General features: G+C 36.7%; 1 protein-coding gene across 1 annotated transcript in view; it reads left to right on the plus strand.

The window, feature by feature from the left end:
• LOC150098833 (uncharacterized) overlaps nt 1–26551 on the plus strand; it is a 199353-nt gene that overhangs the window by 122861 nt on the left and 49941 nt on the right. The window contains exon 4 of the mRNA XM_090404561.1: nt 20678–26338. Within this exon, the coding sequence (XP_090260687.1) occupies nt 20678–26338 (5661 nt within the window). The remainder of the gene's footprint in view (nt 1–20677; nt 26339–26551) is intronic.

Genomic DNA, 26551 nt, shown 5'->3' on the forward strand with positions numbered 1-26551 from the left:
CTGGATTATCCAGAAGTAATGAAAGAATTGACATCATCGCTGGTCGCTTGACGTTACGATTTTGGTGGTATTCTGCGCTGATCCGGCTTAACTTCTATTAAGGTTTTACAAACAAGTCTAAAGTGCAGGTGCATTCTAACAGTAATTTATTCTTTTATATTTCTACATCTTACTAAGCACATTTTTTTCTTATCATTTTAGACAAAAAAATTGGAAAATCCTTTGCAAAAATTCTCTTAAAAATAATTTCTCATGAGATTTTACACTCACCATGTCACTATCATTATTTTTATTATTACTTGTCAATTTAATTATCCATTACTAGCTTAAAACATTGGATTCTGTTGAATAGTAAAAATCAGACAGCTCACCTGCATATTTATGCATGTTACATCATGTTTGCAAATTTAACCTGCAATTCCATTCTGTGTCATCATAATACTTGACTGATAATAAAATCTTTCGTATGTTGCCTTTCATTACATATCTTAGCTTTAATCATAAATGCAAGTAATCTAGGTTTGTCAGTGGTTAATTATACATTATGCTGATAAAGTGTTGGAACTGCATTATATTTTCATAGAAACCTAAATTGCACACCTGAATATGTGGATTCTCCTTTGGCTCAGATCATGCTTTCCATCCCATATCCTCCACTAATTCGATAATATGAATCAGATATTCTGGATGACTCTTTTATTGATATTGACTGCCAGTATATGTACTGCTTTACTCACTACTCTGGCTGTTATACCTTTCATTCTAGTAGTATTCCATGTTACAAAGCAATAATTGTGAACACTTGGTTCAGAGATAATGACATTAGAATGTTGCAGAAGCCAGCACTGTGTCACAACTTAAACCAATTGAGCATGCTGATATTCTTAGTTTCACGTGTAATGAAAGAGAATGTTGAAGTAGGGCTTGGCCTATTGTAGGGATTAGGAAGGAGATGGGACAATAAAGTATTAACATCTCGTGGAAAGGCTTAGACGTTGGTTATGCATTTTTTACTAAATAATTTAAGGAAATTACAACGTCAACTTGTTATAGACCATATAAAAAATTGGCATCCCTTATCCGCTCTACTAAAGACCAACCTCCCCCCTCCTAGACCTACCTGGTGTATACCAGCTCCCTTGCAGCTGTAAGCTGTCCTACTTTAGCCAAACAGGCAGGACAGCCAATATCAGAATCTCAGAACACAAGGACTGCATCTGGTTTCACCAATACAGCCACTCTGGTCTTGCTGACCATGCGCTGGATACCTGCCATCGAATACGGTGGAAGAAAGCCATGATAATACACCGTAGTAAATACAAATATGAAAGGCTTTTCATCGAATCAGCTTCAGTCCTAAGAAACAATCCAAACCTCAAAAATTTGGCTGCATGAGACTGCCCCAAATTTGGGAAACCTACATCAGAAGACCTTCAGCCCAATCGCCCAAGAATACCAACATTGCCTGCTAGGGGGCACTAGGAGAAATAATAGCTTCCTGCTTCTTCCTTACTTACTGTTTGTTGTGCCTGCGTGCACGTGTCTTGTTCTCAAGTTTCTTGAAAATGGCAACGTGACGTTGCCGAAATATTGAAGTATATTAAAATTTATTTTAATGTATATCCTAGTTGACGTTGTAATTTCCTTAAATTATTTAATAAAAAAAGTATTAACATCTGTCAGTAGTGACATAGTTATATCCTGCAGTACTATCCTTGATTGATGGTACTAAAAAAAAATTCTTAAAATATTGTAAAGTACTTTAAAATATCCTTTAATTTTACAACTGGTTTCTCATCAGCAGCTTTCTTCCAAACTGGTCTGTTAATTATCTTTTTGCTGGTTTGATCACCTCTTACAGTTCAGTCTTCAAAAGCTGCAGACTATATCAATCCAACTCAGGCCTTCACTTTCCGTGATTTTCTCCATACTATTCTGTCATCAAACACCTGTTTTGCTATTAAACCCATTCTGTTTAAATGATCATACCACCTTAAATCAGCTCTACTTATATGTTTTTGAATGCTAATTATGTCCAGTTCCTTTTTCAATGGATCATATTCATATGTACATATGAGGATGGTTCCATAAGTTTCTGGCCTGACTAGCTTTTCGAGGTTATAGAAAGAAAATAGCTGTGTCACTTTTCAACATAATCTTCCTTTACTTCAACACACTTTTCACATCTTTGAATTAACATTTCTATGCCCTTGAAAAAATAGTTCATACTTTTGTCTGCAAAATGGCTTAAAACTGAATCTTTCACCTCATTGTCATCTACAAATTTTCTTCCTCAAAGGTCTTTCTTCAGTTTTGAGAAGAGGTAGTCACTGGGTACTAAATCTGGGCTATAGGATGGGTATTCAATCTCCTGGAAGCCACAGTCCTTCACTACAGCTTTTGCAATAATAGATGTATGGATTGGAGCATTGTTGTGAAGCAGGCAAACTCCATGACTCAACATTCCTGGTCTCTTCTTCTTTATGGCGTCGCACAGTTTGTGCAGGAGTGAAGCATAATATTCTGCATTCACGGTGGTATTCCTTTCCTTGAAGTCAATGAAGAGAAATCTCCAGCAATCTCAAAAAGATTGTTGCCATGATCTTCTAGATGGACTGAGTGACCTTGACTTTTTTTTTTTTGCCTGGTTTGCACCACTCAGTGGATTCCCTTTTGTAAAGAGGATCATAATAAAGCACAATGGTTTCATCCCCAGTGACAATGGATTCCAGCACTTCTCTCAGATTCTTTTGAATATAGAATGGAATGATGTGAGATTGGTCAATTATCCAAATCCAACTTACCTAGATGTTACACTGGATATGACCCCAAATTATAAGCGACACATAGAGAAGACAGCAGCTAAAACTCAAACACGTAATAATATGCTGTGCCGATTAACATCATCTCAGTGGGGTGCAAATCCACAAGTACTGCACACCTTTGCACTGCACTCTGCTTTTCGACAGCCGAGTATGCTAGCCCTGTTTGAGAAAGATCATCACATTTCAAAATTATTGATAAGGTTCTTAAGTGGAACCATTGGTTGATTCCATAAAAGCTACAAGGCTAATAATGTGGCAAGAACAATCTCCATAGGCTCTGAACTTAAACGAATCTCTTCCTTCTGGCTTACGTCTTGACTGGCAAAGATGGAAGACATTGAATAGACTTCATTCCGGAATGGGCAGATCAAAGCAGAATATGGCTAGAATGGGGCTACGCAGACAATGACAGCTGCTCATGTGGTGAAACACAAACCATGGATCATCTTCTGCAATGCTGCTTAATAGACATTAATAATATATGTACCCGAGAAGATTTAATGCAGTGTAACGAAACAGCTTTAAAGTATATTAGTCATTAGATGAGTGAAATTTGACATTTTATGTTTTTACTTAATATTTCATGCAAGTGGCATTTTTGTCTTTTAATGTATGCTTTTAATCCCAATTCTTTTAATGTCTATTTCTTTAAATGTATGCGTTTAATCATTTATATGTATACTCTTACATTTTCTGTAGTTCGCACACGAAATAAATAAAATAACTACTCAGTCTCCTGAGGATGTAATATAGAGTCCAGTACTCATACCTGGATGTTGCTGCTTCCAGATCAGCTGCAACACACTATTACAGTAGGCTTCATATTCTGCCATCATCTTCTCCTTTTTTTCAGTTGTCAGAACTAAACAAGTCAAAACATGTCATCTTCTGTTCGAAGTTGACTTGTTTGACTTGTTTCCATTTATCCACCAGATCCAGGCACTCATCCAAAATCCATGGTTTTGTTTGACGGAGGATAGGTGGACATGGGGGAACACTTTAAGATAGATGCTGATAACTAACTGCTTCTCTTCTGCATATGCATCATCCAATAGCTTCAATACTTCAAATCTGTTCGATAAGGTAATTTGAATTTCCTGCCTGAGCACTGAATCCTTAAGTCATGCCTAGTTTTGTTTGGCTAGTAGGGGGGGAGGGGGTTTTGTGCTTTGCCTGCTGTAGCAGCAGTGGTACTTTGGCATGAACGAGATAGTGGTCAGAACCGCAGTCAGTTCTCCCCATTGCTTGAACATCCTTGAGCGACGATTGGAATTGAGAACTGATCAAGATGTAGTCTAGGATGGCTGAATCCTCACCAGCAGGGTCGTGCCATGTAAATTGGTATTTGTGACGTTGTTGAAAATGGATGTTGCCTAAACCAGGTTATTTGATGTGACGAAGGACAACTTGCGCAATCGATTGTCATTGATCTCACCGTGACCAAATCTGCCTAGTGTTCCTTTCCATCCAGTCCTGTCTACACCAATGATCCTGCAGACTGAGCTGACCATTCTGGCAAGAGATTTCAATGCCTAGTGTGCTGTAGCTGGTTCGATATCCTGCCCACCTATGCCCCAACTGAGACCAGCGCAGATGTAGCAAAGGATGAGTTTTAATTGTGCATCTTCGTCTTCTCTTTGTTCAGTTGTCGGAACTAAACAAGTCAAAACATGTCATCTTCTGATCGAAGTTGACTTGCTTATTTCCATTTATCCACCAGATCTAGGCACTCATCCAAAATCCATGGTTTTGTTTGACGGAGGATAGGTAGACATGGGGGGGGGGGGAATCCTGTCTACACCAGTGCAGGCATTGAAATCTCCTGCCAGAATGGTCAGCTCAGTCTGCAGGATCATATCTAGTGTGCTGTAGCTGGTTCGATATCCTGCCCACCTATGCCCCAACTGAGACCAGCCCAGATGTAGCAAAGGATGAGTTTTAATTGTGCTGTCAATGGTAAGAATGGCCAACTGATCCAAAACTGGCTGGACGGCAATTATGCTCCCAGCAGCCTATCTGTACACTATAAAGCCGATGCCAGCTTCCTGTTTTTCACCACCAGAGTGGAACAGTGTCGTTGTTCAGTCAGTCTCTGGCATCTGGATGGTCAGTGTCCCAAATCTTGTGAGACACAATTCAGATACTGCAGCAATTGAAATTTTGCATTTTGATATTTCCATGCCAATGATTTCCTTACGTCCAACATGGTGTCTAGTTCTCACATTCCATGTAGCAATGCGAATTTCCGATTTTGGTGATAGCTTAGTTCTTTGGTCAGTAGTCCACTTCTCACTAGCACCCTGTGTTCCCAACAATGGTGCATCAGCTGTCCCGGATGCAGTACCATAAGCAAATGTGTTTGATTGTGCTTCTGTGCAGTTTCGTACAGAAGCACAATCTTGTGATGTCCTTTAATAAATCAACGATCTATTGAATACTTTTATGTTTGGAATGATAGGAGAAAAATGAGATTCTCAATCCAAGGATCAGAAGAAAAGTAAGAGTAGGAGATTATTTTTAATATGTAATGATGTAATAGAACCATCAGAATATAAAAGAGTTGGAAACTAGGCTGGATAAAAGTTACACCCACCATCTTTGGCAGTTTACCTGAAAATGTGTTTCTCTTAGTTTCCTGTTTAGTTTTGTATGCGTTGATAATTTTCTTGCAGATGTTTCAAGTTAGGTGTAGGAAGAAAGAGCCTCCATAGCTTATTTATTGATGATGGGGCCCTTTGGTTAGGAAGAACCTATGCAGAGTGAAACACAGGAGAAAGTGGGACCTACAACGAATGCAGAAACATCTGGCCAGTGAGTCAGCTGCTATGAGAAAGAAAGAACTGCGAGAAAAGAAAAATGATTGCTTGACTAAAAGAGAAGGAAAAAATCAAGGAGTGGATCTTGTACAACGATTCCATCATAAGAGGTGTGATTGGGAAGAGATTGACAAAATCGTGCTTCCCAGTTGGAAAAATTAATGATGTCAGTGAGGCTGTTAGAGTGCATAAAAGTTAAGCGAAAGAGTTGATCATTTTGGCTGGAATGAATGACTTGAAAGGAATAAAATTATAGCATGAGGGATGACATTAAAGAATTACTGGAATTAGCAAAAGAAAAGCAGTTAAGAAAAAGATAGTGAGTCTGTTGCTGTGGTATGATAGAATAGAGCTGCAGGAGAACCCTAATAGCAAATGACTCTATGCAGAAGGAGAAATGTAGAGTTTGTGAATGTGTGGAGAGAGTTTGACAAGCAAAAGGACCTACACAAGAAGGATGGTTTGCATCTGAATGGATTTGGTGTTCAGAGTCTGGAAAAAGTGTTGTTGAATGAAGTGAAAATAGATATGTAAAATCATGGAAACTAGAGCTTTTAGGAGGGCAGCTGTTGAGTGGATATGCAGATATCAGTGAGGCAGTTCAATGTAAGAATGTGAATAAAATGCCTAAATTAGTACCACTGGTGACAAACCAGAATGGGGTTAGTATAAAGCATCAGGATAGCAGTGGACATAAGGGACTTTGTGTACTAATGCGAGGAGCATTCAAAACAAGGCAAAAGTTTTTTAGCATTGGTTAGTTCATCTTGGCCAAAGGTTATTAGCATTAGTGAGACATGACTGGCAGAAGATGATTATAGTTAATGGGATAGAATGTAAAGGATATAGTGTGTTCAGGGAGGATAGAGAGAAAAAAATGGGGAGAGGAGTGTTATTGATGATAGCTGATGAACTACGACCAAAGAGAGTAGAAGTTCAACTGCAGGCCAGTGAAAATAGCACATTTGAGGCTATTTGATGTGACGTCTAAATGTCACTTTTAGCTTATATTTTTTTTGAAAGACTGCAGCAGTATTCTCTCGTACTTGACTTTCCATGCGCCGTAATGTTATAACATTGTCTGCTCAATGAACTGAGATATGAGTGAAGTAGGAATTCTTGGTATCATTTTATTCATTCTGCAGGGGAGTATGTTTTTAAATATATTGTGTGTTGGTCTCTGAAAGGAATAGATCTCTTGAATGACTGAGTGATCTGCTTTAGTTTCCTTATATGTAACTTCTGGCTCTTTTTGGATGATTTTTATCACATATATAATGTTCAGTATTTGACATGCATTAAAGCTAGACCTGTCACTCTCATAATTAGGTTTAATGGAAAATACAGCACAGAAAAATAATTAAACACGTTTAATAGTTCCTATATTTTGTCTCTCACAGAGACATTATCGGGGATACAATATTAAAATTGTAATAACACTTACACAAAAATTCAAAATAAGTGCTTCGAAGAAGTTAGACTAGAAGCCTAAAATCCTGTGAGGGGTACCCTCTATGGGAGCTGTTTGCTAGCCTTAGCTGTTGGGAAGGAAGCCTAAGAATTAGTTTCCCAAATCTTGGGAGGTTTAACATAACCATATGTGTTTAGGTTAAGTTGGTTTTTTAAATCTTGCTGTGGTGAAGCCATTAAACTAGCATTTCATTATATATCTCTGCTGTAGTCATTCCATTAAAACTAATTATGAGTGTAAACTAGCACCTAAGCCTCAATGCTCATTTGTTAACCTACCAATTTTTTTGATGAGCATGTCTAGAAAGGGTCTTCATTCTCCTTCAGATCTATTAATAAAATTATCTATGCTATATCTCCAAACTTCCAGATCACCAGCATATGTAAACCAATGTGTTTTTAGGAATGTCATCCAAATAGCTGTCTGTTTGAACAATTCCATGAGTGAATAGTGAAGGGGAAGCAGTGGCATTGTCGTATTAAGAACCTGCATACAGAGCTTCTCTCCATCTGAATGCAATAATGTTATGTAACATTGAAAGAATCTGACTAAATCTGATAGAAGCATCTGTGTTTCAGGCTTACCAATATGTCATGATTTAAGATAAAAGTTTAAAATAAAGATTTAAAATAAGTTTTTTCAGGTTTGGAATGGACAGTTTTTTTAAATATAAAGTAAGAATTCTAACTGAGGAGGTATAGTGATTTTGCTAGTTATTTAATAGGTTTATATGTTGGATTATCTATTACATTAGGTTCTGGGCAAAGGAGAATGGATGCAAGTTTAATGTCATAAAGTGTAAGGTTATGCATTTTGGGGCGAAAAGATCAGCTCTGTACCACATTGATGGAACTGTACTCCAGAAAATTGACAAAGCTAGGGATTTGTGGATGTCAGTGGATAGGGAGTTAAAGTTTAGAAAACATTGCAAAAATGGCTAAAATAGCTTATTGAATTACTTGGTTACTGAAGAATACCTTGACAAGCAGGTTATTATATACCTCTTTGTCGAGCCTTGATAAGACCCCATCATGACTATTGTGTGCAGAACTAGTCACCTGGGAGGAGGTGAAGAGGATCCAGAGGTGAGTAACCAAGAATGTAGCAGGTCTATGGAATGAACCTTTTGATGACAGGTTGAAGATTTGTTGTTTACAGAAATTGGTTGACAGGTGGAAAAAGGGTGATATGATTGAGACATGCAAATTACTGAAGAAATTTTACAAGATTAATTTTTCAGAACAGGTCTGGTTGTAGGAGAACTAGGGGCCATCCTTGGAAACTGAGCAAGAGTGTGTTAGCAAGGTACTAGAACTAGATTTTTTGCTTGGAGAGTGGTGAATGAGTGGAATAGGTTGCCACAGTCTTTTGTGGGTTCCATGACTGTGAATGAGTTCAAAGTAAAGTTAACACTTTACTAGATACTTTGCAAATGTTGGATAGTGCTTGGCATGATGTTTAGGATATCTCTCGATGAGTCTGAGGGCTCCATGGAATAATCTGTAATAGCAGAAAAATGTGAAGTGTATTGGCTAAGCCATGCTTTGTGTAATTCAGATAGAGCAGACTGATTTCTATCATGAAATCACATGTTGCATTGATATTTTTATTAAATTATTTGAATTCTTTTTTCAGTGGTATTAAATCAGAATTCATGTTATACATCTCAGATGTCCATTAGTGTAATGGTTACTGAGGTTTTAAGGTGTAATGGTTTGTATACTATTATTAGCCCTTATATCACATGGTGCAAAGACAGAGGAGTGGATTAGAAAAGGGGATATTGGGTTCTTAAAGGCATTGGCAGTTGTTGGTCTCTGGTATCCAACTATTAATCAATATAAAAATCAATATAAAACAAGATAAATTAATCCATTCGCATCTTTCTAACCAGAAGATGCAATAATTTTGACTTTGTCCTCTTGTTGGAATTATTATTTATTAGTATGATAGGGCTGGCTGAAAGCTTATCCACATGTGGAAGACAAAAAAAAAATTTTAAAAAAAATTGTTTTAATTAATTAATTTTTACAAATTATTATTACACAACCATCTCTATAAAGTACAATAACTTATCATGGGAGTTAGTGCATTTCACACTGATATCAGTGACGATCACCTCCTGCAGACTGGTCTACTCATATACTACTCTCTATGCAAAAAATCTAGTCCTCATGTCATTGCTAATCACAGCCTTACATAACCTTCAAATGTAATTCCTGTTTAATCATAGAGAGAATATTTTCTTTAGAGTCTACTCTATAAAATTTTTAGAAATTTAATGTTTTTTTTATCATTCCCTTTCTTTTTTTGCATATATCAGCTTCTAACCCACAAACCTTCAGTCTGTTTTCATAGAAGCACTTGTCACCATTTTGGTTACTCACTTCTGAATCTTCTCCATCACTTTGGAATCCTTAAGAAACCCAGTAAATCTGTGCACAGTAGTCCAGATGTGATCATATAAGTCTTAACATCGAAGAGATCCTTTGAGCTATTATGCCTACCTTTTTTTTATGTCATCTGAACTTCAACTCCCTGCCCACCATTCCAAATTCCAAACTACATCAGTTTCCTGCAGTGCAGTCCCATGGATATGCTAAACACCGATGGATAGCATATTTGCTCTCCAACAAACAAGCTGCAGATTTGAATCCTGCTGTGCGCATGGATGTGATGTTTGTGAATGTCTTTAAGTGGCAGTTGAACTTCATCATCATCCAGTGTGAGATTCCTACCCTGATTATTGGGGGCTAAAATAGCTTGAAAAAGTTCATTTGGTCTCTAGAGCAGGGCTTCCAGACTGGGAAAAAAAAAAAAAATTAATTAAAAACATACAAAATATATACATATAATTCAGAGCCTGTGTAGCTCAGAATTATATGTATATTTTCATCCACTGATGTGGCGTTTGCATGCCACGGCGCTTAACCGCACGAAGGAAGACTTCTTGGTTTCGAATCTAGTCAGCGACTAGAAGAAATTTTTCTAAACCTTTTTTCGACCGTTTCCGAGTTAGTTGATCTCTGGCATGGGCAAGCGGGTTTTTCTCCCGGAAACTCAAGAAAATCGACCGTAGAACCCACATTATTTCAGACATTAAATACGAGTGTTAGGGACCATGAGATGGTGGCACTTGTTGAGCCGTCTCTCTCTCTTCACTGTGTGCCGCTTAATTAGTGATAGCCTTGGGCCAGCTATCTCTGATGGGGTACCAGTGGAGATTAAACTGCCCACTCGGTCTCCAAAAGCTAAATAGGGCTAAAAAATGGCCTCGCCTACTTCCTATATATGGGAATAAAAAGGCATTAGCTGATTTTTTTTTTCTTTTTTCTTTTTTTTTTTTTTTCTTTTTTTTTTTTTTCCCTGATATGTATGTATAAAATTGATTCATTTAATCTACACTAATATTTTGCTGGTTTTCTAGCCAGCATCTTCAGAACACCAATTACAACTTTTTTTTTTCCCACTATATTATTTCAGGAAATTACAACATACTAGGATATACATTAAAATAAATTTTAATATATTTCTATATTTTGGCAACGTCACGCTGCCATTTTCAAGAACTTAGGTACAAGATACGTGCACGCAGGCACAGCAAAAACAATAAATGAGTAAGAAGAATGAAGCTATTATTTCTCCTAAAGTCCTGATGGTGCCCTCTAGCGGGCGATGTTGGTATTCTTGGGAGATTGGGCTGGAGGTCTTCTGATGTAGGTTTCCCAAATTTGAGGAAGTCTCATGCAGCCAAATTTGTTCAGGTTTGGCTCGTTTCTTAGGGCTGAAGCTGATTCTATGAAAAGCCTTTCATATCTGTATTTTCTACGGTGTATTATCCTGGCTTTTTTCCACCGTATTCTATGGCAGGTATCCAGAACATGGTCAGCAAGATCAGAGTGGCTGTATTGGTGAAACCGGATGTAGTCCTTGTGTTCTGAAATTCTGATATTTGCTGTCCTGCCTGTTTGGCCGAAGTAGGACAGCTTACAGCTGCAAGGGACCTGGTACACCCCAGGTAGGTCTAGGTGGGGGGAGGTTGGTCTTTTGTTGAGCGGATAAGGGATGCCAATTTTTTATATGGTTTGTAACAAGAAGTTAAGTTATGTTTTTTTAGGATTTTTGTGATTTTTTCTGAGCTGCTTCGGATGTAAGGTATGGTGATGGATTTAGAGTAATCCTTGTAAGGGGAGGGGGGAGGTTGTGGTTTACTGGTTTTAATATTTTTTGGATTTTTTGGGGGGAGTAGCCATTGGCTGAGAACGTGTTGAGGATGTGGTTTCGTTCTGTGGTTAGGGCATTGTCATTCGAGCAGATAAGTTTAGCCCTGTTGTGTAGTGTCTTAATGACTCCATATTGTTGTGAGGGGGGGGGGGTGAGATTGTTGGTGAATGTATCTGCCTGTATGGGTGGATTTTCTATATACTGAGAAAACCAAGGTTCGATCAGGCTGACGGGTGACTAGTGTGTCTAAGAACGGAATGCAGTTGTTTTTTTTCCTCTTCCAGGGTGAATTTGATTCTGGGGTGTTGGTTGTTTAAGTGTGTTAAGAAGGAGAGGAGTGCATCGGAGTCATGTGGCCAAATAGCGAATACATCATCTACATAGCGAAGCCAAATGGCTTCGCTATGTAGATTCCCAACAATCTCCCCCCCCCCCCCCCCACAACAATATGGAGTCATTAAGACACTACACAACAGGGCTAAACTTATCTGCTCGAATGACAATGCCCTAACCACAGAACGAAACCACATCCTCAACACGTTCTCAGCCAATGGCTACTCCCCCAAAAAAATCCAAAAAATATTAAAACCAGTAAACCACCCCCCCTCCCCCTTACAAGGATTACTCTAAATCCATCACCATACCTTACATCCGAAGCACCTCAGAAAAAATCACAAAAATCCTAAAAAAACATAACTTAACTTCTTGTTACAAACCATATAAAAAATTGGCATCCCTTATCCGCTCAACAAAAGACCAACCCCCCCCCCCCCAGACCTACCTGGGGTGTACCAGGTCCCTTGCAGCTGTAAGCTGTCCTACTTCGGCCATACAGGCAGGACAGCAAATATCAGAATTTCAGAACACAAGGACTACATCCGGTTTCACCAATACAGCTACTCTGGTCTTGCTGACCATGCTCTGGATACCTGCCATAGAATACGGTGGAAAAAAGCCAGGATAATACACCGTAGAAAATACAGATATGAAAGGCTTTTCATAGAATCAGCTTCAGCCCTAAGAAACGAGCCAAACCTGAACAAATTTGGCTGCATGAGACTTCCTCAAATTTGGGAAACCTACATCAGAAGACCTCCAGCCCAATCTCCCAAGAATACCAACATCGCCCGCTAGAGGGCACCATCAGGACTTTAGGAGAAATAATAGCTTCATTCTTCTTACTCATTTATTGTTTTTGCTGTGCCTGCGTGCACGTATCTTGTACCTAAGTTCTTGAAAATGGCAGCGTGACGTTGCCGAAATATAGAAATATATTAAAATTTATTTTAATGTATATCCTAGTATGTTGTAATTTCCTGAAATAATATAGTGAAAATGCATAACCAATGTCTAAGCCTTTCCACGAGAATAACAAATTACAACTGTGACAAGCAAAGGCATTCAACTAAATCACTGTAAAAGCATTTTGAATTGCTACTGAAAAAAAAAAAAACTAATGCCCGTTTATTTGTTTGTTTGTTTGGAGAAGTTAGACTGTTTGTTCTCAGAATGACTGTCTTCCATATATTTCACAAATTATTGCAGCCATATTTACTAAGATTGGGTGGAGTTCTTCATAGCCAGTGCTGATTTTTTTAAAAAAATATACAAGGGGATCCAGAGCATGGTCTGCCAGTCCTGACACCATATAGATGATTGCAGATCTAGTTTTTGTGTCCTTCACAGTTGATGTAAAAAATACCACTGTTAAAAGTGAGCTGCTAAACTGCAGGTACACGGAACTTTATACATTCCACAATATTCAAGAGGATGAAGTTGATCCTTAGGACAATGGATCAAGGGAACTAGCTGAATGAGAGGTTTGAAAGTTTATTTGCAGTGAACTTTATTTTTTCTGATGTACCTTGAATATATGGAATAAGAATGGTTTGTTATGATCTTGTGTGCTGGTTGCAGGAGGAATGGGGGGTTGCATGCATTATTTTATCTATTTTGTAAGGGTTATAGCAATTGGCATAAACAAGTGTTGCAAAGGTACCTAATCTCTGTTTCAAAGACTTTCATTTGAACAAATAGCCCTGGCTCTGTCTGTGTTTTGAGGATGCCATACTGTTGGATGGTATTGGTGTTATTGTTTATGTAAATAAGCAGTCACACACACCACTTATGTGAACTTGCTATTAAAAAAATAAATAAGTTACATCTTGACATAAAGAAATTTCCAAAAAGTTAAAACTATTTCAAACTACCCTGGATATATTATTATTATTCAGGCCTCCATGGAGTCAAAAGACTCGTGGGTGGTCCTTCCTAGGAAACATTGGATATATGGTGTCCCCAAAAGTTACAAACTTAATACCCCCCCCCTTTCATTGAATGGTTGACAGTATAGATAGTCCATGTATAAACTGGCCAAATATTTATTTAAAGCATCTCATCCTCCTCTCACAAGTATCTCTCTCTCGTATATTAAAAATTCTGTTTACTTTAAAACATTTAATAAAAAATGTAATCCTAAAATATTCTGATATTATGGTAAGCTTTGACATTACTTCATTGTTTGTCAGTGTACTTTTACAACGACCCTTGACCTCATTAAACCATGTTTCTCCTGTTATGAATAACAAAACCCAATGGATGAAGGCTCTGTTGAACCTAAGCCATTCTATGTGAAGATATCTGTATAGTGGAGTGCATCATGTTGAAGGATGTTTGAATTCCCACCATGCTCTACCCTATTTTTAATGTATAGCCTTTAGTGATTATAATAATGCTTTTATTGTCTTCCAAAGAGGGGAGAGATATGAATTCATATTCATAAAGTAATTTGAAGTTAAACTACAGTGAAACCCATGTTAATGCTGCTGCTGTAATGGTCAACATTCAACAGCAGCAGCCTTTACTGTATGCCAGATATTGTTAATAAAGATCATTTCTGTTTTTCAAAAAATTGGCTCAATTGAAGAAGCCAGTATTTGAAGGTATGCTTGTCATCATACTTTTACTAAATTCATACTGTAGTGACGAGACTTGAATTTTATTGAAAATCTTTGTTTAACAAATCAATTTTCCACTTTTAGCAAAGGGAGTTTATATAACTAGTATGAGAATGTGAGGACTGGACATGTGGATGAAGTCCCAGTTGGTTTTCTGAATACTGGATTTCCTTGGCTATATAGACATACTCCAGTTATCTTTTTTGATCCTTAAGATACTCCAGAAATTGACATAATGTTGCAACACTGCTAAAACTCCAGCTGATATGTATATCTATTTATAAGAATACTTACCATAATATCTAAAAATCTCATGCTTCTAGAATTATCCCCCTTATTGTTCTCTCTCTTTCATGAAACATCCATTTAGCAGTGAAGTGAGCTGCACTTAATCATTAGACCACCTGATACTTTGCCTTCAGGTTCACAATGCTGCCACTAGTGGTATGGTTTCTGAATTATAGCAAGAAAACTAGTGTAATGTGAGATGTCAGTGCAAATTTAACACATATTTATAGTTTATAATTGTAGCAAACATTCTACTAATTGCCATTAATCAGCAAATTATTAATAACAATTATTAATGGTAATTATTCATGATATCCAGTTTGCAATACAGACCTCTACTTTCTGGGACATGGTGTAGTTGTTCAGAGTTACTAATGCTGCCACACCTCCCCAAATCCTCCAGAACTTCACAAACAATATGTGGTAGTAGTTCTGACCTTAGTGTTATTCCATCCCATCACCAAAACCATGGCTACTTTTTCCTAAAGAAGCTCCACTTTCAGCCACTACTCATTTCTGTTTTCTCAGTTGCATAGTTGGTTGGCCTGTAGAAAATCAGTATTTAAAGGAAAAGAAATCAGTCTAATCTAGTCTTTTCTTTCATATGGAGCAGTACTAACAGCCATTATAAGAATGCCAAGTGGAATGATCTTTGTGATCCAGCTACATTTTGATGTATGTTTTCACACATATGATGCAGACATTTGTACTGAACCATCATTGAAATAATTTTGATAGGCAGGGATCCAGAAATCCACTTGCCACTAGTGAGTTATCAGAGACAAGTGGCAACTGAATTTTCAGCATCCTTCTTAAATTTATTCAAAATATATTATTCTTTGCATAAATTACACTTTATTTTTTTCATTTTTAAAACATCTCATTCATTGTAAAGTTATTTGATTACAAGCATCTGCCACTGAATTTATTAAAGAAGCTTTATTTAAAACCAGATATAGCATGTTTATTTTATTAATAAAACAGTCATTAAAATCTCAACCTGCCATACTACTTCTTTCCCTATCAAAAGTTATCAATTGTTGTAACACAGCAATTGATAACTTTTAAGCATTTTTCTTTCTATATGGAAGTCTTTGTAATATTCACTATCTAGTTCCAAAAATCCCCTAATTTCTCTTCCAGCCATACTAAGTTATTCGGCGATCTACTCTCTTATATAGATCACGTTCCCCCAACCTGATATCTGATTACTCACAACTAATGCAGTTAAATGCACCCACTCTCCCAGCCCTAAAAACTTTAAAGAAACTAAAAAATTTATTTATCACTTTTAATTATTTTAATACAACAAATAAAACAAATATATTGGAATAAAATATTTATTTCTCTATTTTGGAAAACCAAAGTTAGAAATAACAACAGATTAATTACAAACTCACAAGTTACAGGAAATGCTGGTTGATTAAAAAAAAAAAAAAAAAAAAAAAAAAAAAAAAAGTTGATGTGAAATTTGGCATTGTTTGGACCCTGCAATATTTTCATAGTCAGGTTGATATGAGGAAGTGGCCAATTGCAGACAATCATCCAAATGATCATTTGTAATTTGGTTTCTTAATTGATTTTTTCTGACGTTCATATTTGAAAAAGCGGATTCTGACAAGTATGTCGATTCGAAACACGACAGAATTTTTCGCGCAATATCAGTTAATATTGGAAATTTTTCTTCATGTGTATTATTTGAATCACTAATTTTATTTGAAATTTCTGTGATGTTCACGTTTTCTTGAAATGGATTATTGATAAAAGATACAATCATTTCAGTTTTATTAAAATCCTTAAATCTTGAATTTATTTCTTCCTCAACTAATTCTATTTCATGAATAAGTTCTTTTAAATCACAGCTTAGTTTATTGAACTTAACATGTCAATTAAATTTTTATCTTTACCTTGTAACTCTAAATTTAAATTGCTTAATTTTGTACAGAAATCTACTAAAAATGATAAGTGTAACAACCATCTTTTATCACTCAATTGTGGATAAATATCTCCTTTTTCATCAAGAAAATTTTTTATATCGTTAATTAATACAAGAAATCTTTTTAAAAATTTACTTCTGCTGAGCCAGCGAACATTATTGTACAACAGAAGTTCCCTATCATCATCATCTGCCTGTAATTTAAATAACCGCCATTGCAGGGCTTTTCCTCGAAGAATTTACAATTTTAAATGTAATATCCAAAATATCTTTTGTTTAATCTTTTACTACGCAGTATTTGTTGGTGGATAATACAGTGGTACGTTAAAAAATCTGGATATTTGGCATCGTTTTTATATAATGAAATGAAGCCTGATTTATTGCCTATCATTGCAGGAGAACCATCAGTAGTAATAGACAAGAGTTTAAAAAGCAGAAGTTTGTGTTGTTTCACAAATTCATCAAATGCCAAAAAAATGTCTTCTCCCCTAGTCCTTCCCAATAATGGTACAATTTTCAAAAGTTCTTCTTTACTTGAATAATCTTGAAATACCATGCGAATAAACACCATTAACTGAGCAGTATCAATGAAGTCGTTTGATTCATCAAATTGTAATGAAAACGCAACACACTGGTGAATATCTGACATTAACTGAGTATTCAGATCGGCACTTAAAATTTCAACTCTTCTCATAACCGTTGTTCTGGAAAGTTGTAAATCTTTAATATTTTAAATGATTTCATTTTTATTTTTAAAATCAGAAAATAAAGATTCTGCTGCTGCAAGAAACGATTATTTTATTAACTCTCCATCAGTAAAAGGCTTTTTTTGCTTTTGCTAATAAATGACACACTTTCAAAGATGCAATAGTGGCTGATATTGGTTTATTTATTACTTTCGAAATCATATTTTGTTGTCCGAAAGTCCTGCCTTTAAATTTATAATTTTTGATTCGTGTATTTCGGAATTTTGGGGAAAATCTTCATCATATTTTGCATGTAGCAATCGAAAATGTCTCTCAATATTACTTTTTTTTTTGGAATTGCTACAGATGAATTACAAATCAAACAACAACACTTTCCATTTACCATTGTAAAGAAATAATCCATTTCCCATTCCTTGTGAAAATGATACATCTTCGATTTCTTTGATACACTCATGATTATCCTCAAATTAAAAAAAAAATGTTTGCAACTTATTAATTAGCAAACAAAATAATGGTAAATCCAATGATAAATTTAGAGCAACTGAAATTCTAACAGTGGGAAGTGTGTGATGTAGTTACGAGTAAACACAATTATAAACGAAATGCAAACGATGTGCTTTGCTTATAATCATATTCACTTGGCTCGCTGTTTGACTTCCACTGATCCAAATTAATTCATTTATTTGAAAATTACTGATTTGACAATTTTAACGAAAAATAAATAAACAATAGCAATACACTTAAAGAGAATTAAAAAATAATACAAAATAATGATAAATAAAATATTATGTTTTCAGTTTTAATTAAATTTGTAAGTAAGGAGGAATAAACAAGAGATCAACCAAAAATCATTCTGCGATCAACCTGTCGATCACGATTGACGGGTTGAACCACTGTCATATAGTGTTCTTTTCACCACATGCATGCTTGTGAAATGCAATTATTTCACAAAGAAGTCAGACCCAGTCATGTGACTGAGTGCATCATGAAAAGTGAATAGTTCCACAGTGACTGCTTCAGTCTTGTTATTTTTGTGAATTTTATTGTTTGTCTTTCCTATTATATTATTGTTTATGGATAATTTATATAAATTCACTCTTCATTATGAACAATAAACGAATGAAAACAAACTACACTTAAGCTTTTGTGAAAGGATGCAAAGCTGAAGGCAAATTGCAGGGCTCAGAAAGTGTTTAAAACACTGGAGGGAAGAGTTCTGTTGTATCATCAAAAAAAGGCAATCAAGTGAGACATGCTTCCCAAGACATAACTCAAGAAATTCATCTGGTTGTTCTACAAAGACAAAGTTGCATTTTGCAATAACTGTAAAAAATATCCTGGGGGATACTGAAACTCTATAACTCTAGATAGCTATAGGGCTTTCGAGGACCTTTCAAAGTGAAGACATTTAGGTTTCATGAAGCATCCAATTCTCGCAAAAAATGCTGGCCATAAATCCCTCAGAACACCTAGCTGCTTGCCAAAGGAAAATGGATTCTAAATTATTTAAAGACCTTAAGTGCCTTTTTAAATACAACCTAATATATAGCTAAATTCAGTAAACCATTTACTGATCTCAAAAACTTGACAGCCTTGCTAAATAAGCATGCTGTAGATACAGGTCCAGTAGAGCAGTACCAAAATGACATGAAATGTAAGAATTTGTCAGTTATGCTTGATTAGTTGAGGAAATCAAAGACCTTAGAAGAGTGGTCTTTTAGATGCTTCCACAGATATTTCAAATTAGGACGAACTCGTTCTTTATACGAGATACATAGATAAAAATCAGAAACTGAAAGAGGCATTTATTTCCATAATTCCTCTTCAAAATTCAACAGCTCCCTGATACTTTGATATATTAAAGAGTGAAATGAATAAATTATTCTTGGCATGGAAGGCTGGTAATTGGTTAGTTGGCATTGGAACAGATGGAGCAGGAAACATGCTAGGGGGAAAACAAACAAACAAAAAAAAAACAGTGGGCTTGAATATGGCTATTGTAAATTCTATTAAAGATGTTCCCTTTCTTTCTGACATTGAAAAACAATAGTAACAATAATTCTGGTGAACAATTTATCTTTTACCAGAATTTACCAAAAAGCCTGAAAGAATTGCGAAAAATATCAGCCATGTTACAAACAAAAATCCTGAAGTATGCGCATTTGGCGACATTCTAACAGAGTGGGAGCACTGAGCATTTGGAGGAAATAGGCAACAAAAAAAAAGGGGGGGGTGATTCTGCAGTATCAAAAATCCTGTTGAATTTATACAATGCAGATGTTTTGCATCCATTTTCTCTTAGATTTTTAATCTTTATTCAAACAATTGTCAATGATTTTTCACAAAGGGAAAATTTATTAATACACAAACATAATACCATGTGCACAGTACCTTGAATGAACTGAAAGAAATGAGAGAAGCTGTACAACCTTTTTAGAGGAAATTTTTAAATTACATAAATAGTGTGGATGTATATAATGCTATTCAGAAATTAAGATTTGGGGTAAACATTTCAGAAAATATTTTGATGATAACGAAGAAATGGTTTCAACAAATCTGGTAAAAGAGTGGTATGAGTTCAAAGTTTTAGGGAAGCATTTAAACATACAAGACCTTTGAAAGAATAATGAATAATAAGGACAGGTTTCCATTTCTCTCAAAATTGCTTGAAATTATAGCCATTATACCAGCAAGTGTGTCATTATGTGAATGAGGTTTTAGTCAAATGAATCTAATAAAAGGCAAGTTGAGATCATCACTAAATCCCTCCACCTTGAATTACTTATTAATGATGCATATGAACGGCCTTTCTTTGCAGGATTTTGTTTCAGATAAATCAGTTGATAAAGTGATATGCTTTATGTCCCTTGCAAAATCTGTTGGCTATAACTTTTATCCAACTCTGCTTCCTTTCTTTTGCACTCAGATGGTTCTGTTCTGTTGTTATTACCTCCAGAAAATGCCCATCTTCTGGCATTTTTTGCATAGATGAACTTGGTAGATATCATTCTGTAATTTCAAACCTTGGAATAATTAGCGATTCTTTAATATCTGCCAGAAAAAAATCACTACAATCTTGTCCATAATGGATACTACATTATGGAATTTACTGTGGAATTTATATTTTTTAAAACTGATATACAGTGAACATAAAACCAAGCAAGTACATTAGATTTATAATACTATGTTGTGTGTGTGTGTGTGAGGGGGGGGGGGATTAGGTTGACTTAACAAAATTTCTCAAAGGGTCTGGTGAGAGCTTGAGGCTGGAGCAAGTCGTTATACCATTGAAGTATAGTGCATAGCTGCATACTGGTTATTCCTATATAATTAATTTTTAATGCAAAAGAAGATTATACTTGAAATTTTTTTTGTCTTTAAACCTTATTTTAAATGCCTTTTGAGTATATGATATCTAATTAATACAAAATATTTTTTTTTTTTTACTTTCAGATATATGTTTATCAACAAAAAAGAAACGTCTTAAGAATAAGAGTCGTAGTCCATTTGATGGTGTATTGGTCTCCCAGTTATTAGCCCAAAGGGATAAATTAGGTTTAAGAAAAGAGAAGAAAAAGGACAATGCATCTCCACAGCCAGGTAGTACTGCGGAATTACTAAATCAGCCTTGTAATTCTCAGGGAGTGGAAAGAACTGAAAAAGATAATACAAACTTGCTCCGTGATGAAAGTGCATTTCATTTGCCTGATCCACCAGGCTTATTGCTTAAACCGCCTCCATGCACAACGTCTTCAGGTGACCAAACCCAAGTGTTACTTTCAAGAGTAAGTGAAAGTATTGATGTTTCACATTCAAATTTGATATACTCTAATGGGGTTTCTACTACCACTGTTTCAGAAAAAGAAGCACAAAATGCTGTTCCTAGCATTGGTGATTCTAATAGTGGATCTTCACCATTGCAGAGATTCTTACCTCCTGCAATTACTGTAACTGTGCCTGACCAGTCAACAATTAGAAATCCTAATAACACACTTATGTGCACTAGAACTACACCTTCTGTAGGAACTAATATTAAATCTTGCTCTCAGACTCAGATTTTCACATCACCTCAATCGCTTATTCACAGTTTTGGTGCTGTAACAAATAATAGTACTGGTGGACTTTTCAGCCAGCCTATCCCTGATCATGTCTCAAATCTGCAGCTTCCCAGTAATTCATGTGTATTAGTAGACAGCCACCAAACTCCTGGTAATATGGTTTCTGTACTCCCTCAGCAAAATGCATCAGCAACTCTTCTGTTTAGAACAGAAACTTCAAAACCAGTTCCTTCCAGCACACTCATGCCAATATCTGTTGCAAGTTCTTGCAATCCACATATTAATAATGTAGCATATACATCAGCAACTATGTTTTCTACATGTCCTCCTTGTCCAAAAACTGTACAGGTTGGAGATTCTGATTCTTTTGGTTTCTTATCACGACAGAAGTCAAAAAAATTGGGAAAATCTAAGAGCAACAAATTGAACTGTGTTCTAGATCGTGGGTCCCCTTGTCCTAATATTGATGTTAGACAAATTCCTCCTGAACATCACCGTCCCCCACCTGAGGCGCTTGCAGCCATTGTTGGTCAAAATAATAATAATATGACAACTTTAATGCAAACTGGAACATCTCCACTTATGCATCAGCCTATTCAAACAGGAAATATTGTACAATCTGCCACTTTTTCTGAAGAAGTTCTTCCACAGCCTTTCACAGGCACAGTGGGTAATTCAGTTCAGAGTCTAGGACCACAAGGTATGCCATGTAGAACTTATATTCAGAATGGTAGCTTTTTTAATACTGTTAAGACATCTATGGAAATTCCTTCTTCATCTTATATTCAGAATACAAATATGACTCACTCTGTTAAAGGTATTGCAAATACTTCTTTTTTACCTTATCAAGAAATTGTTCCCTGTAACCCACTGTCTAAAGGTTGCTTACCTTCTGTAACTCTTTCTGATGGTACTGTTTTCAGGACTAATCTGTGCACTTTTGAAAATAATTTAGATATAGCAACAAATTTACCACCTGCTGCCCCTCCTCCACCATCTAATAATTTAAATTCACCACAGAGTGTATCAGCCTATTTCAGAGTTAAGCCTGCCTGTTCTTTAAGTCATGAAAGTTCAAATACTACTGTAAAAATGTGTACTTTATCACCAAGAAATCCAGATGAAGTCAGTAGCGTATCTAATTGCAGAGTTGCAGTAAAATCTCTTACACCAGAAAGTGGAAAAGGCTGCTTGCCACCTTCTGTTCAACTTGCAAATATGACTGCTGTTCCTGCACAACTGCCTTCTGTACCTCCTGTTGTTATACCTGTTTCAAGCAATAATATATCTTCTGTTCACTTACAACAGAACACAGGCTGTCAAACAGCTGTGAATTCTGTTTTGAATACAAATGTGATAAATACCCCACAAGCAAATAGTAACTTTACTACTAATATCCGTTCTCCTCATGGACTTCCATGTTCTCCACAGATGCGACCAGGAATAGCCGTAACTCATCAACCACTTATTTATAATGCTGCTCCATTTTCGTCAGGTAACAACCAACAAGGAAACTGTGCAACTGCTAATATACTTATGCCTGGTTCTAATGTACCTGCGATAGACGGTTTAACAGGAACTCTTCGTCCTCCTGTAGTACCTCATGATACTTCTGGAATTTTAGTCCAGCAAGTTCTCAGTCAGAAAGTAACATCAGAATATCCATCTGGTAATGTGCTTTCTTCAACAGCAAGGACACAAGTTGTGCAGCAAGTAAATGGGATGGTACTTCCACAAACACCACCAGCTCAACCAAATCCACAAGTACTTCTTGCCCCTACACAAGTTCGTATGTCGGGACCTAGTGGTATGATTACAATGCTTCCAACTGGAATGACTGGAACACAGGTTTTGGCAGCTCCTGCACAACAATTGGGACCACAAATGGTTATTTCTGAAAATGTACGACCAAGTGTTGTTAGCCCTTCTCAGCAGCTAATCCAAAACAATTGTTTCATTATGGGACCTTCTCATCCTACTTTTGTTGCAAAGCCTCATCAGACAGCACTCGTTACTGGAGTACCTGTTACTTGTCATACTAGTGTTCCTCTGTCTCTTCCAGGTGGCACCTCTGCTGGAATCTCTTATACTTCATCCCCAGATAATAGTGTTGGAAATTCATCCTTAGTTACAGGAACTATTTTTCACAAATCCCAGGAAACAGGTGAAGTAATCTTGCAGAGAGTAAATGTAAGAGAATCGTGTGTAAATGATTGTAAAGAACAACACACAAGTGGCGATTTTCCATCTTTGCAGTCTCCATCTCAAAGATTTTGTGGGCAAAAGCCCGAAACTAATGAGCCAGAAGGATGGCCAGTACACCAAGAAAATTCAAAAAGTGTTTCAAATGGATTCGATAGTCATGTAACAAGAACTGTTCTTGGTGGCGTTCCCAATGCTTTAAAATCAGGTTCAGTGCCTTCAAATATTTCTGGTCACACAGTGTTATCTAGTTGTGGTCCAGTCTTTATTAGTGACTATAGTGGGCAGCCACAGGCTGTAACCATGTCTAACATGGCAAACATGACCGGTGTTATTCCATTATTGGGAGGACAGTGTGCCATGAATTCTCCAATGCCTCCATTATCTGTTCCAAATGTTACTACGGTCACAACAACAATGACTCAGGTGATTCCAGCTGTCGGAATAGCTCCACAAATCCTAGGTCAACCTGTGCAACCAGTGGTACAGGTTATCAATACTGTTCCCTTCAATTCTATGCAAAATGCTGTTCTTGTTTCTGGAGGTCCTAATATGCTGTCTCAGACAGTCCGTCTTGATACATTGCAGACTGCTTCTGTTGTTGGTGCTCCAGCTTCAAATGTTTTTAATGGTGTAATTCTTCCTCCTAGTACAATGGCTTGTGTTCAGGCTTCATCTATAGCTACTTCTGTTTCTGTTAACTCTCAATCTTCAAATATATCAACACCCAATCCTGGTGATGAATTGAGAAATAATCTAGAAATAGGAACAGAAACAAGAGCAACTCCAGGTTCTAGCTCTTCTTGCAGTACCCCTGTATCAAATTCCAGCTCTACTCCAGTCCCTCCAAGTGACATCCAGAATGCTGTGATGAGGGCAATATCTCCTGCCATCAGAAAAAGGAGCCGTGATGGAAAGCGTAAAGCAAATAGTCAGACAGTAGCTTCTATGCTACAGATAGGAAATCAGACATCATCAGTTATGATTCCTGGTATGGCTGGATCAGTAACTCAGCAACATCATCAACAACAACAGCAGCAGCAGCATCAACAACAGCAGCAGCAACAACAGCATCAGCAGCAATTTTTGCAACCACCTATGTTGCAGACTGTAACCGTCCTACCTCCTCAACATAGGCCTCTAATTCATCAACCGGTAGTTAATTATAACAGTATTACACCTGTTGGAAGCCACCCTCTTCTTACAACTAACTTATCAACACCCTTAGGAATTGTGCAACCCCTAAGCATGTTAGGGGTTACTCCTGCAGGTACCACTGTGATTCAGAATATCCCAGTGCAGCATGTTGTGCCTAATCCATCATTTCAATCTGTTACAGTATTGCAGAGTCCACATGCTGTAAATTCTCTTCCTCCTGAACAACATGTCGTGGTAAATGATTCTTCAACTCTTGGGGTCCATCCATCTCACCTCCATAGTGCCTTTGCAGGTGGTTCTATTGTTCCTAATGTTGTGACTGCCAATTCAGTGATAGGTACCCCAGTTGGAGGAGCTGAGGTACTTGTTAATACCACCATGGCAACTCTGCCTAGGACCCCAACTCTTCCCCAGCAGTTTTCATCTGTGTTGCCTCATCTCACGCCTCCTGTGGCACAAACATTATCACCATCTGGAAACCCAGGAAATGTAAAACTCACAAAGGTAACTGTTGCAACTACATCTTGTACTACTACAAAGGCTACTATTAACATTGCCAGTAGTGAAGCAGCAGCAGTTACAAGTAATAAAAGTAACAATATCACTAGCAGAGAGGAGGCGATAAAAGTGCCACTAGAAGCTAAAACTGCTGAAATGTCTTCTGTTGTGTCACAGACTGCACGAAGTATTGGCGTTCAGAGTGGAGATATGGAACATAATGCAGCTGTACAGACAACAGGATCAACTGATGTTTCAACAAACCCGGTGAATCTGCCTTCTCAGCTGACTTGTGTTAATTCAGAAGACAGTCAATCAACAAAACAAAGTTTGCCTGAAGCAGCAACTTATGAGGTTAGGCAGAAAAGTGATGGAGAAAACAGCAATACTTTACTTTCTTCAGAAGGTGAAACCTGTAAAACCACTTGGCTTGACCCGGTTAACCTTTCTGCAGCTGTTAGAGCTGTTGTACAGGAACAAAGTGAAAACATCGAGGAGGTAGCATCCTTAAATCCTAGTAACATTAGTAGTTCTAATGAAGTTTTTAATGAAAAAATTGGAGATTCTGGACAGAATATTATGAAATGTAGTACTCCGATACAGAATGAAACATCTCATACTCTACAAAGTATTTATCCAGAAAATACTGAAGGTGGCAGTGAAAGTAATTCGGTTCTTGATTTGCGCACAGCAGGATCATCAGTGCAGTATAACGAAGAAAACTTGGTGCTCTCTCAAGAAAATGGTTCTATAATTAATGCCTATAATGAAGTACTGAATGAAGTAGTTGGTGAATCTGGCATTAATTTAGATGTCTGGAATGAACCACAGTTACCTTCCTTGCAGCCTGAAGCTGGAGATAATGTTGCTGAGAATGCATCTACAACATCATCTGATACTTCAGAACAGGCATGTAGTGATGGTCATGTAACTAGTGATTCTGGTGTGGAATCAAGTCAAGAACCAATGAATTTAGCATGCATTAGGGAAGACAGAATTGAAGACATAGAAATGGATAGTTCTGTGTGTGAACCTACAAATGGGGAAGAAATGTCTCTTTTTCTTTCCTTTGATAATGCTGCAGATAATCAGGATGAGCATGACGAAGAACAAAGAATGCCAAGGAGAAGAGGAATTAAACGCCATAGAAGGGAGATGGTTTTATCGCATGATGGACACAAAAGTCAAGAATCTGAAGGTAAATTATTTCATTCTTTTAAAATTATTTGCGAGTAATTTTGCTCATAAAAATGAGTGAAATAATTGAATTCATTTTTAATCCAAGCTATTTTTATTGCTAATCTGCCAGTATATGGATTACTATAATAATGTAAGAATTTGTATATTGATTTATTGTTTATCATAATAATTAATTGTTCTGTATACTAAATTTAAAGATCTTGTTTTTAAA

This window comes from Typopeltis vanoorti, chromosome 15 (assembly GCF_054136105.1).
Source record: "Typopeltis vanoorti isolate ZY-2024b chromosome 15, IOZ_Tvanoo_1.0, whole genome shotgun sequence".
Taxonomy (NCBI): Eukaryota; Metazoa; Arthropoda; class Arachnida; order Uropygi; family Thelyphonidae; genus Typopeltis; species Typopeltis vanoorti.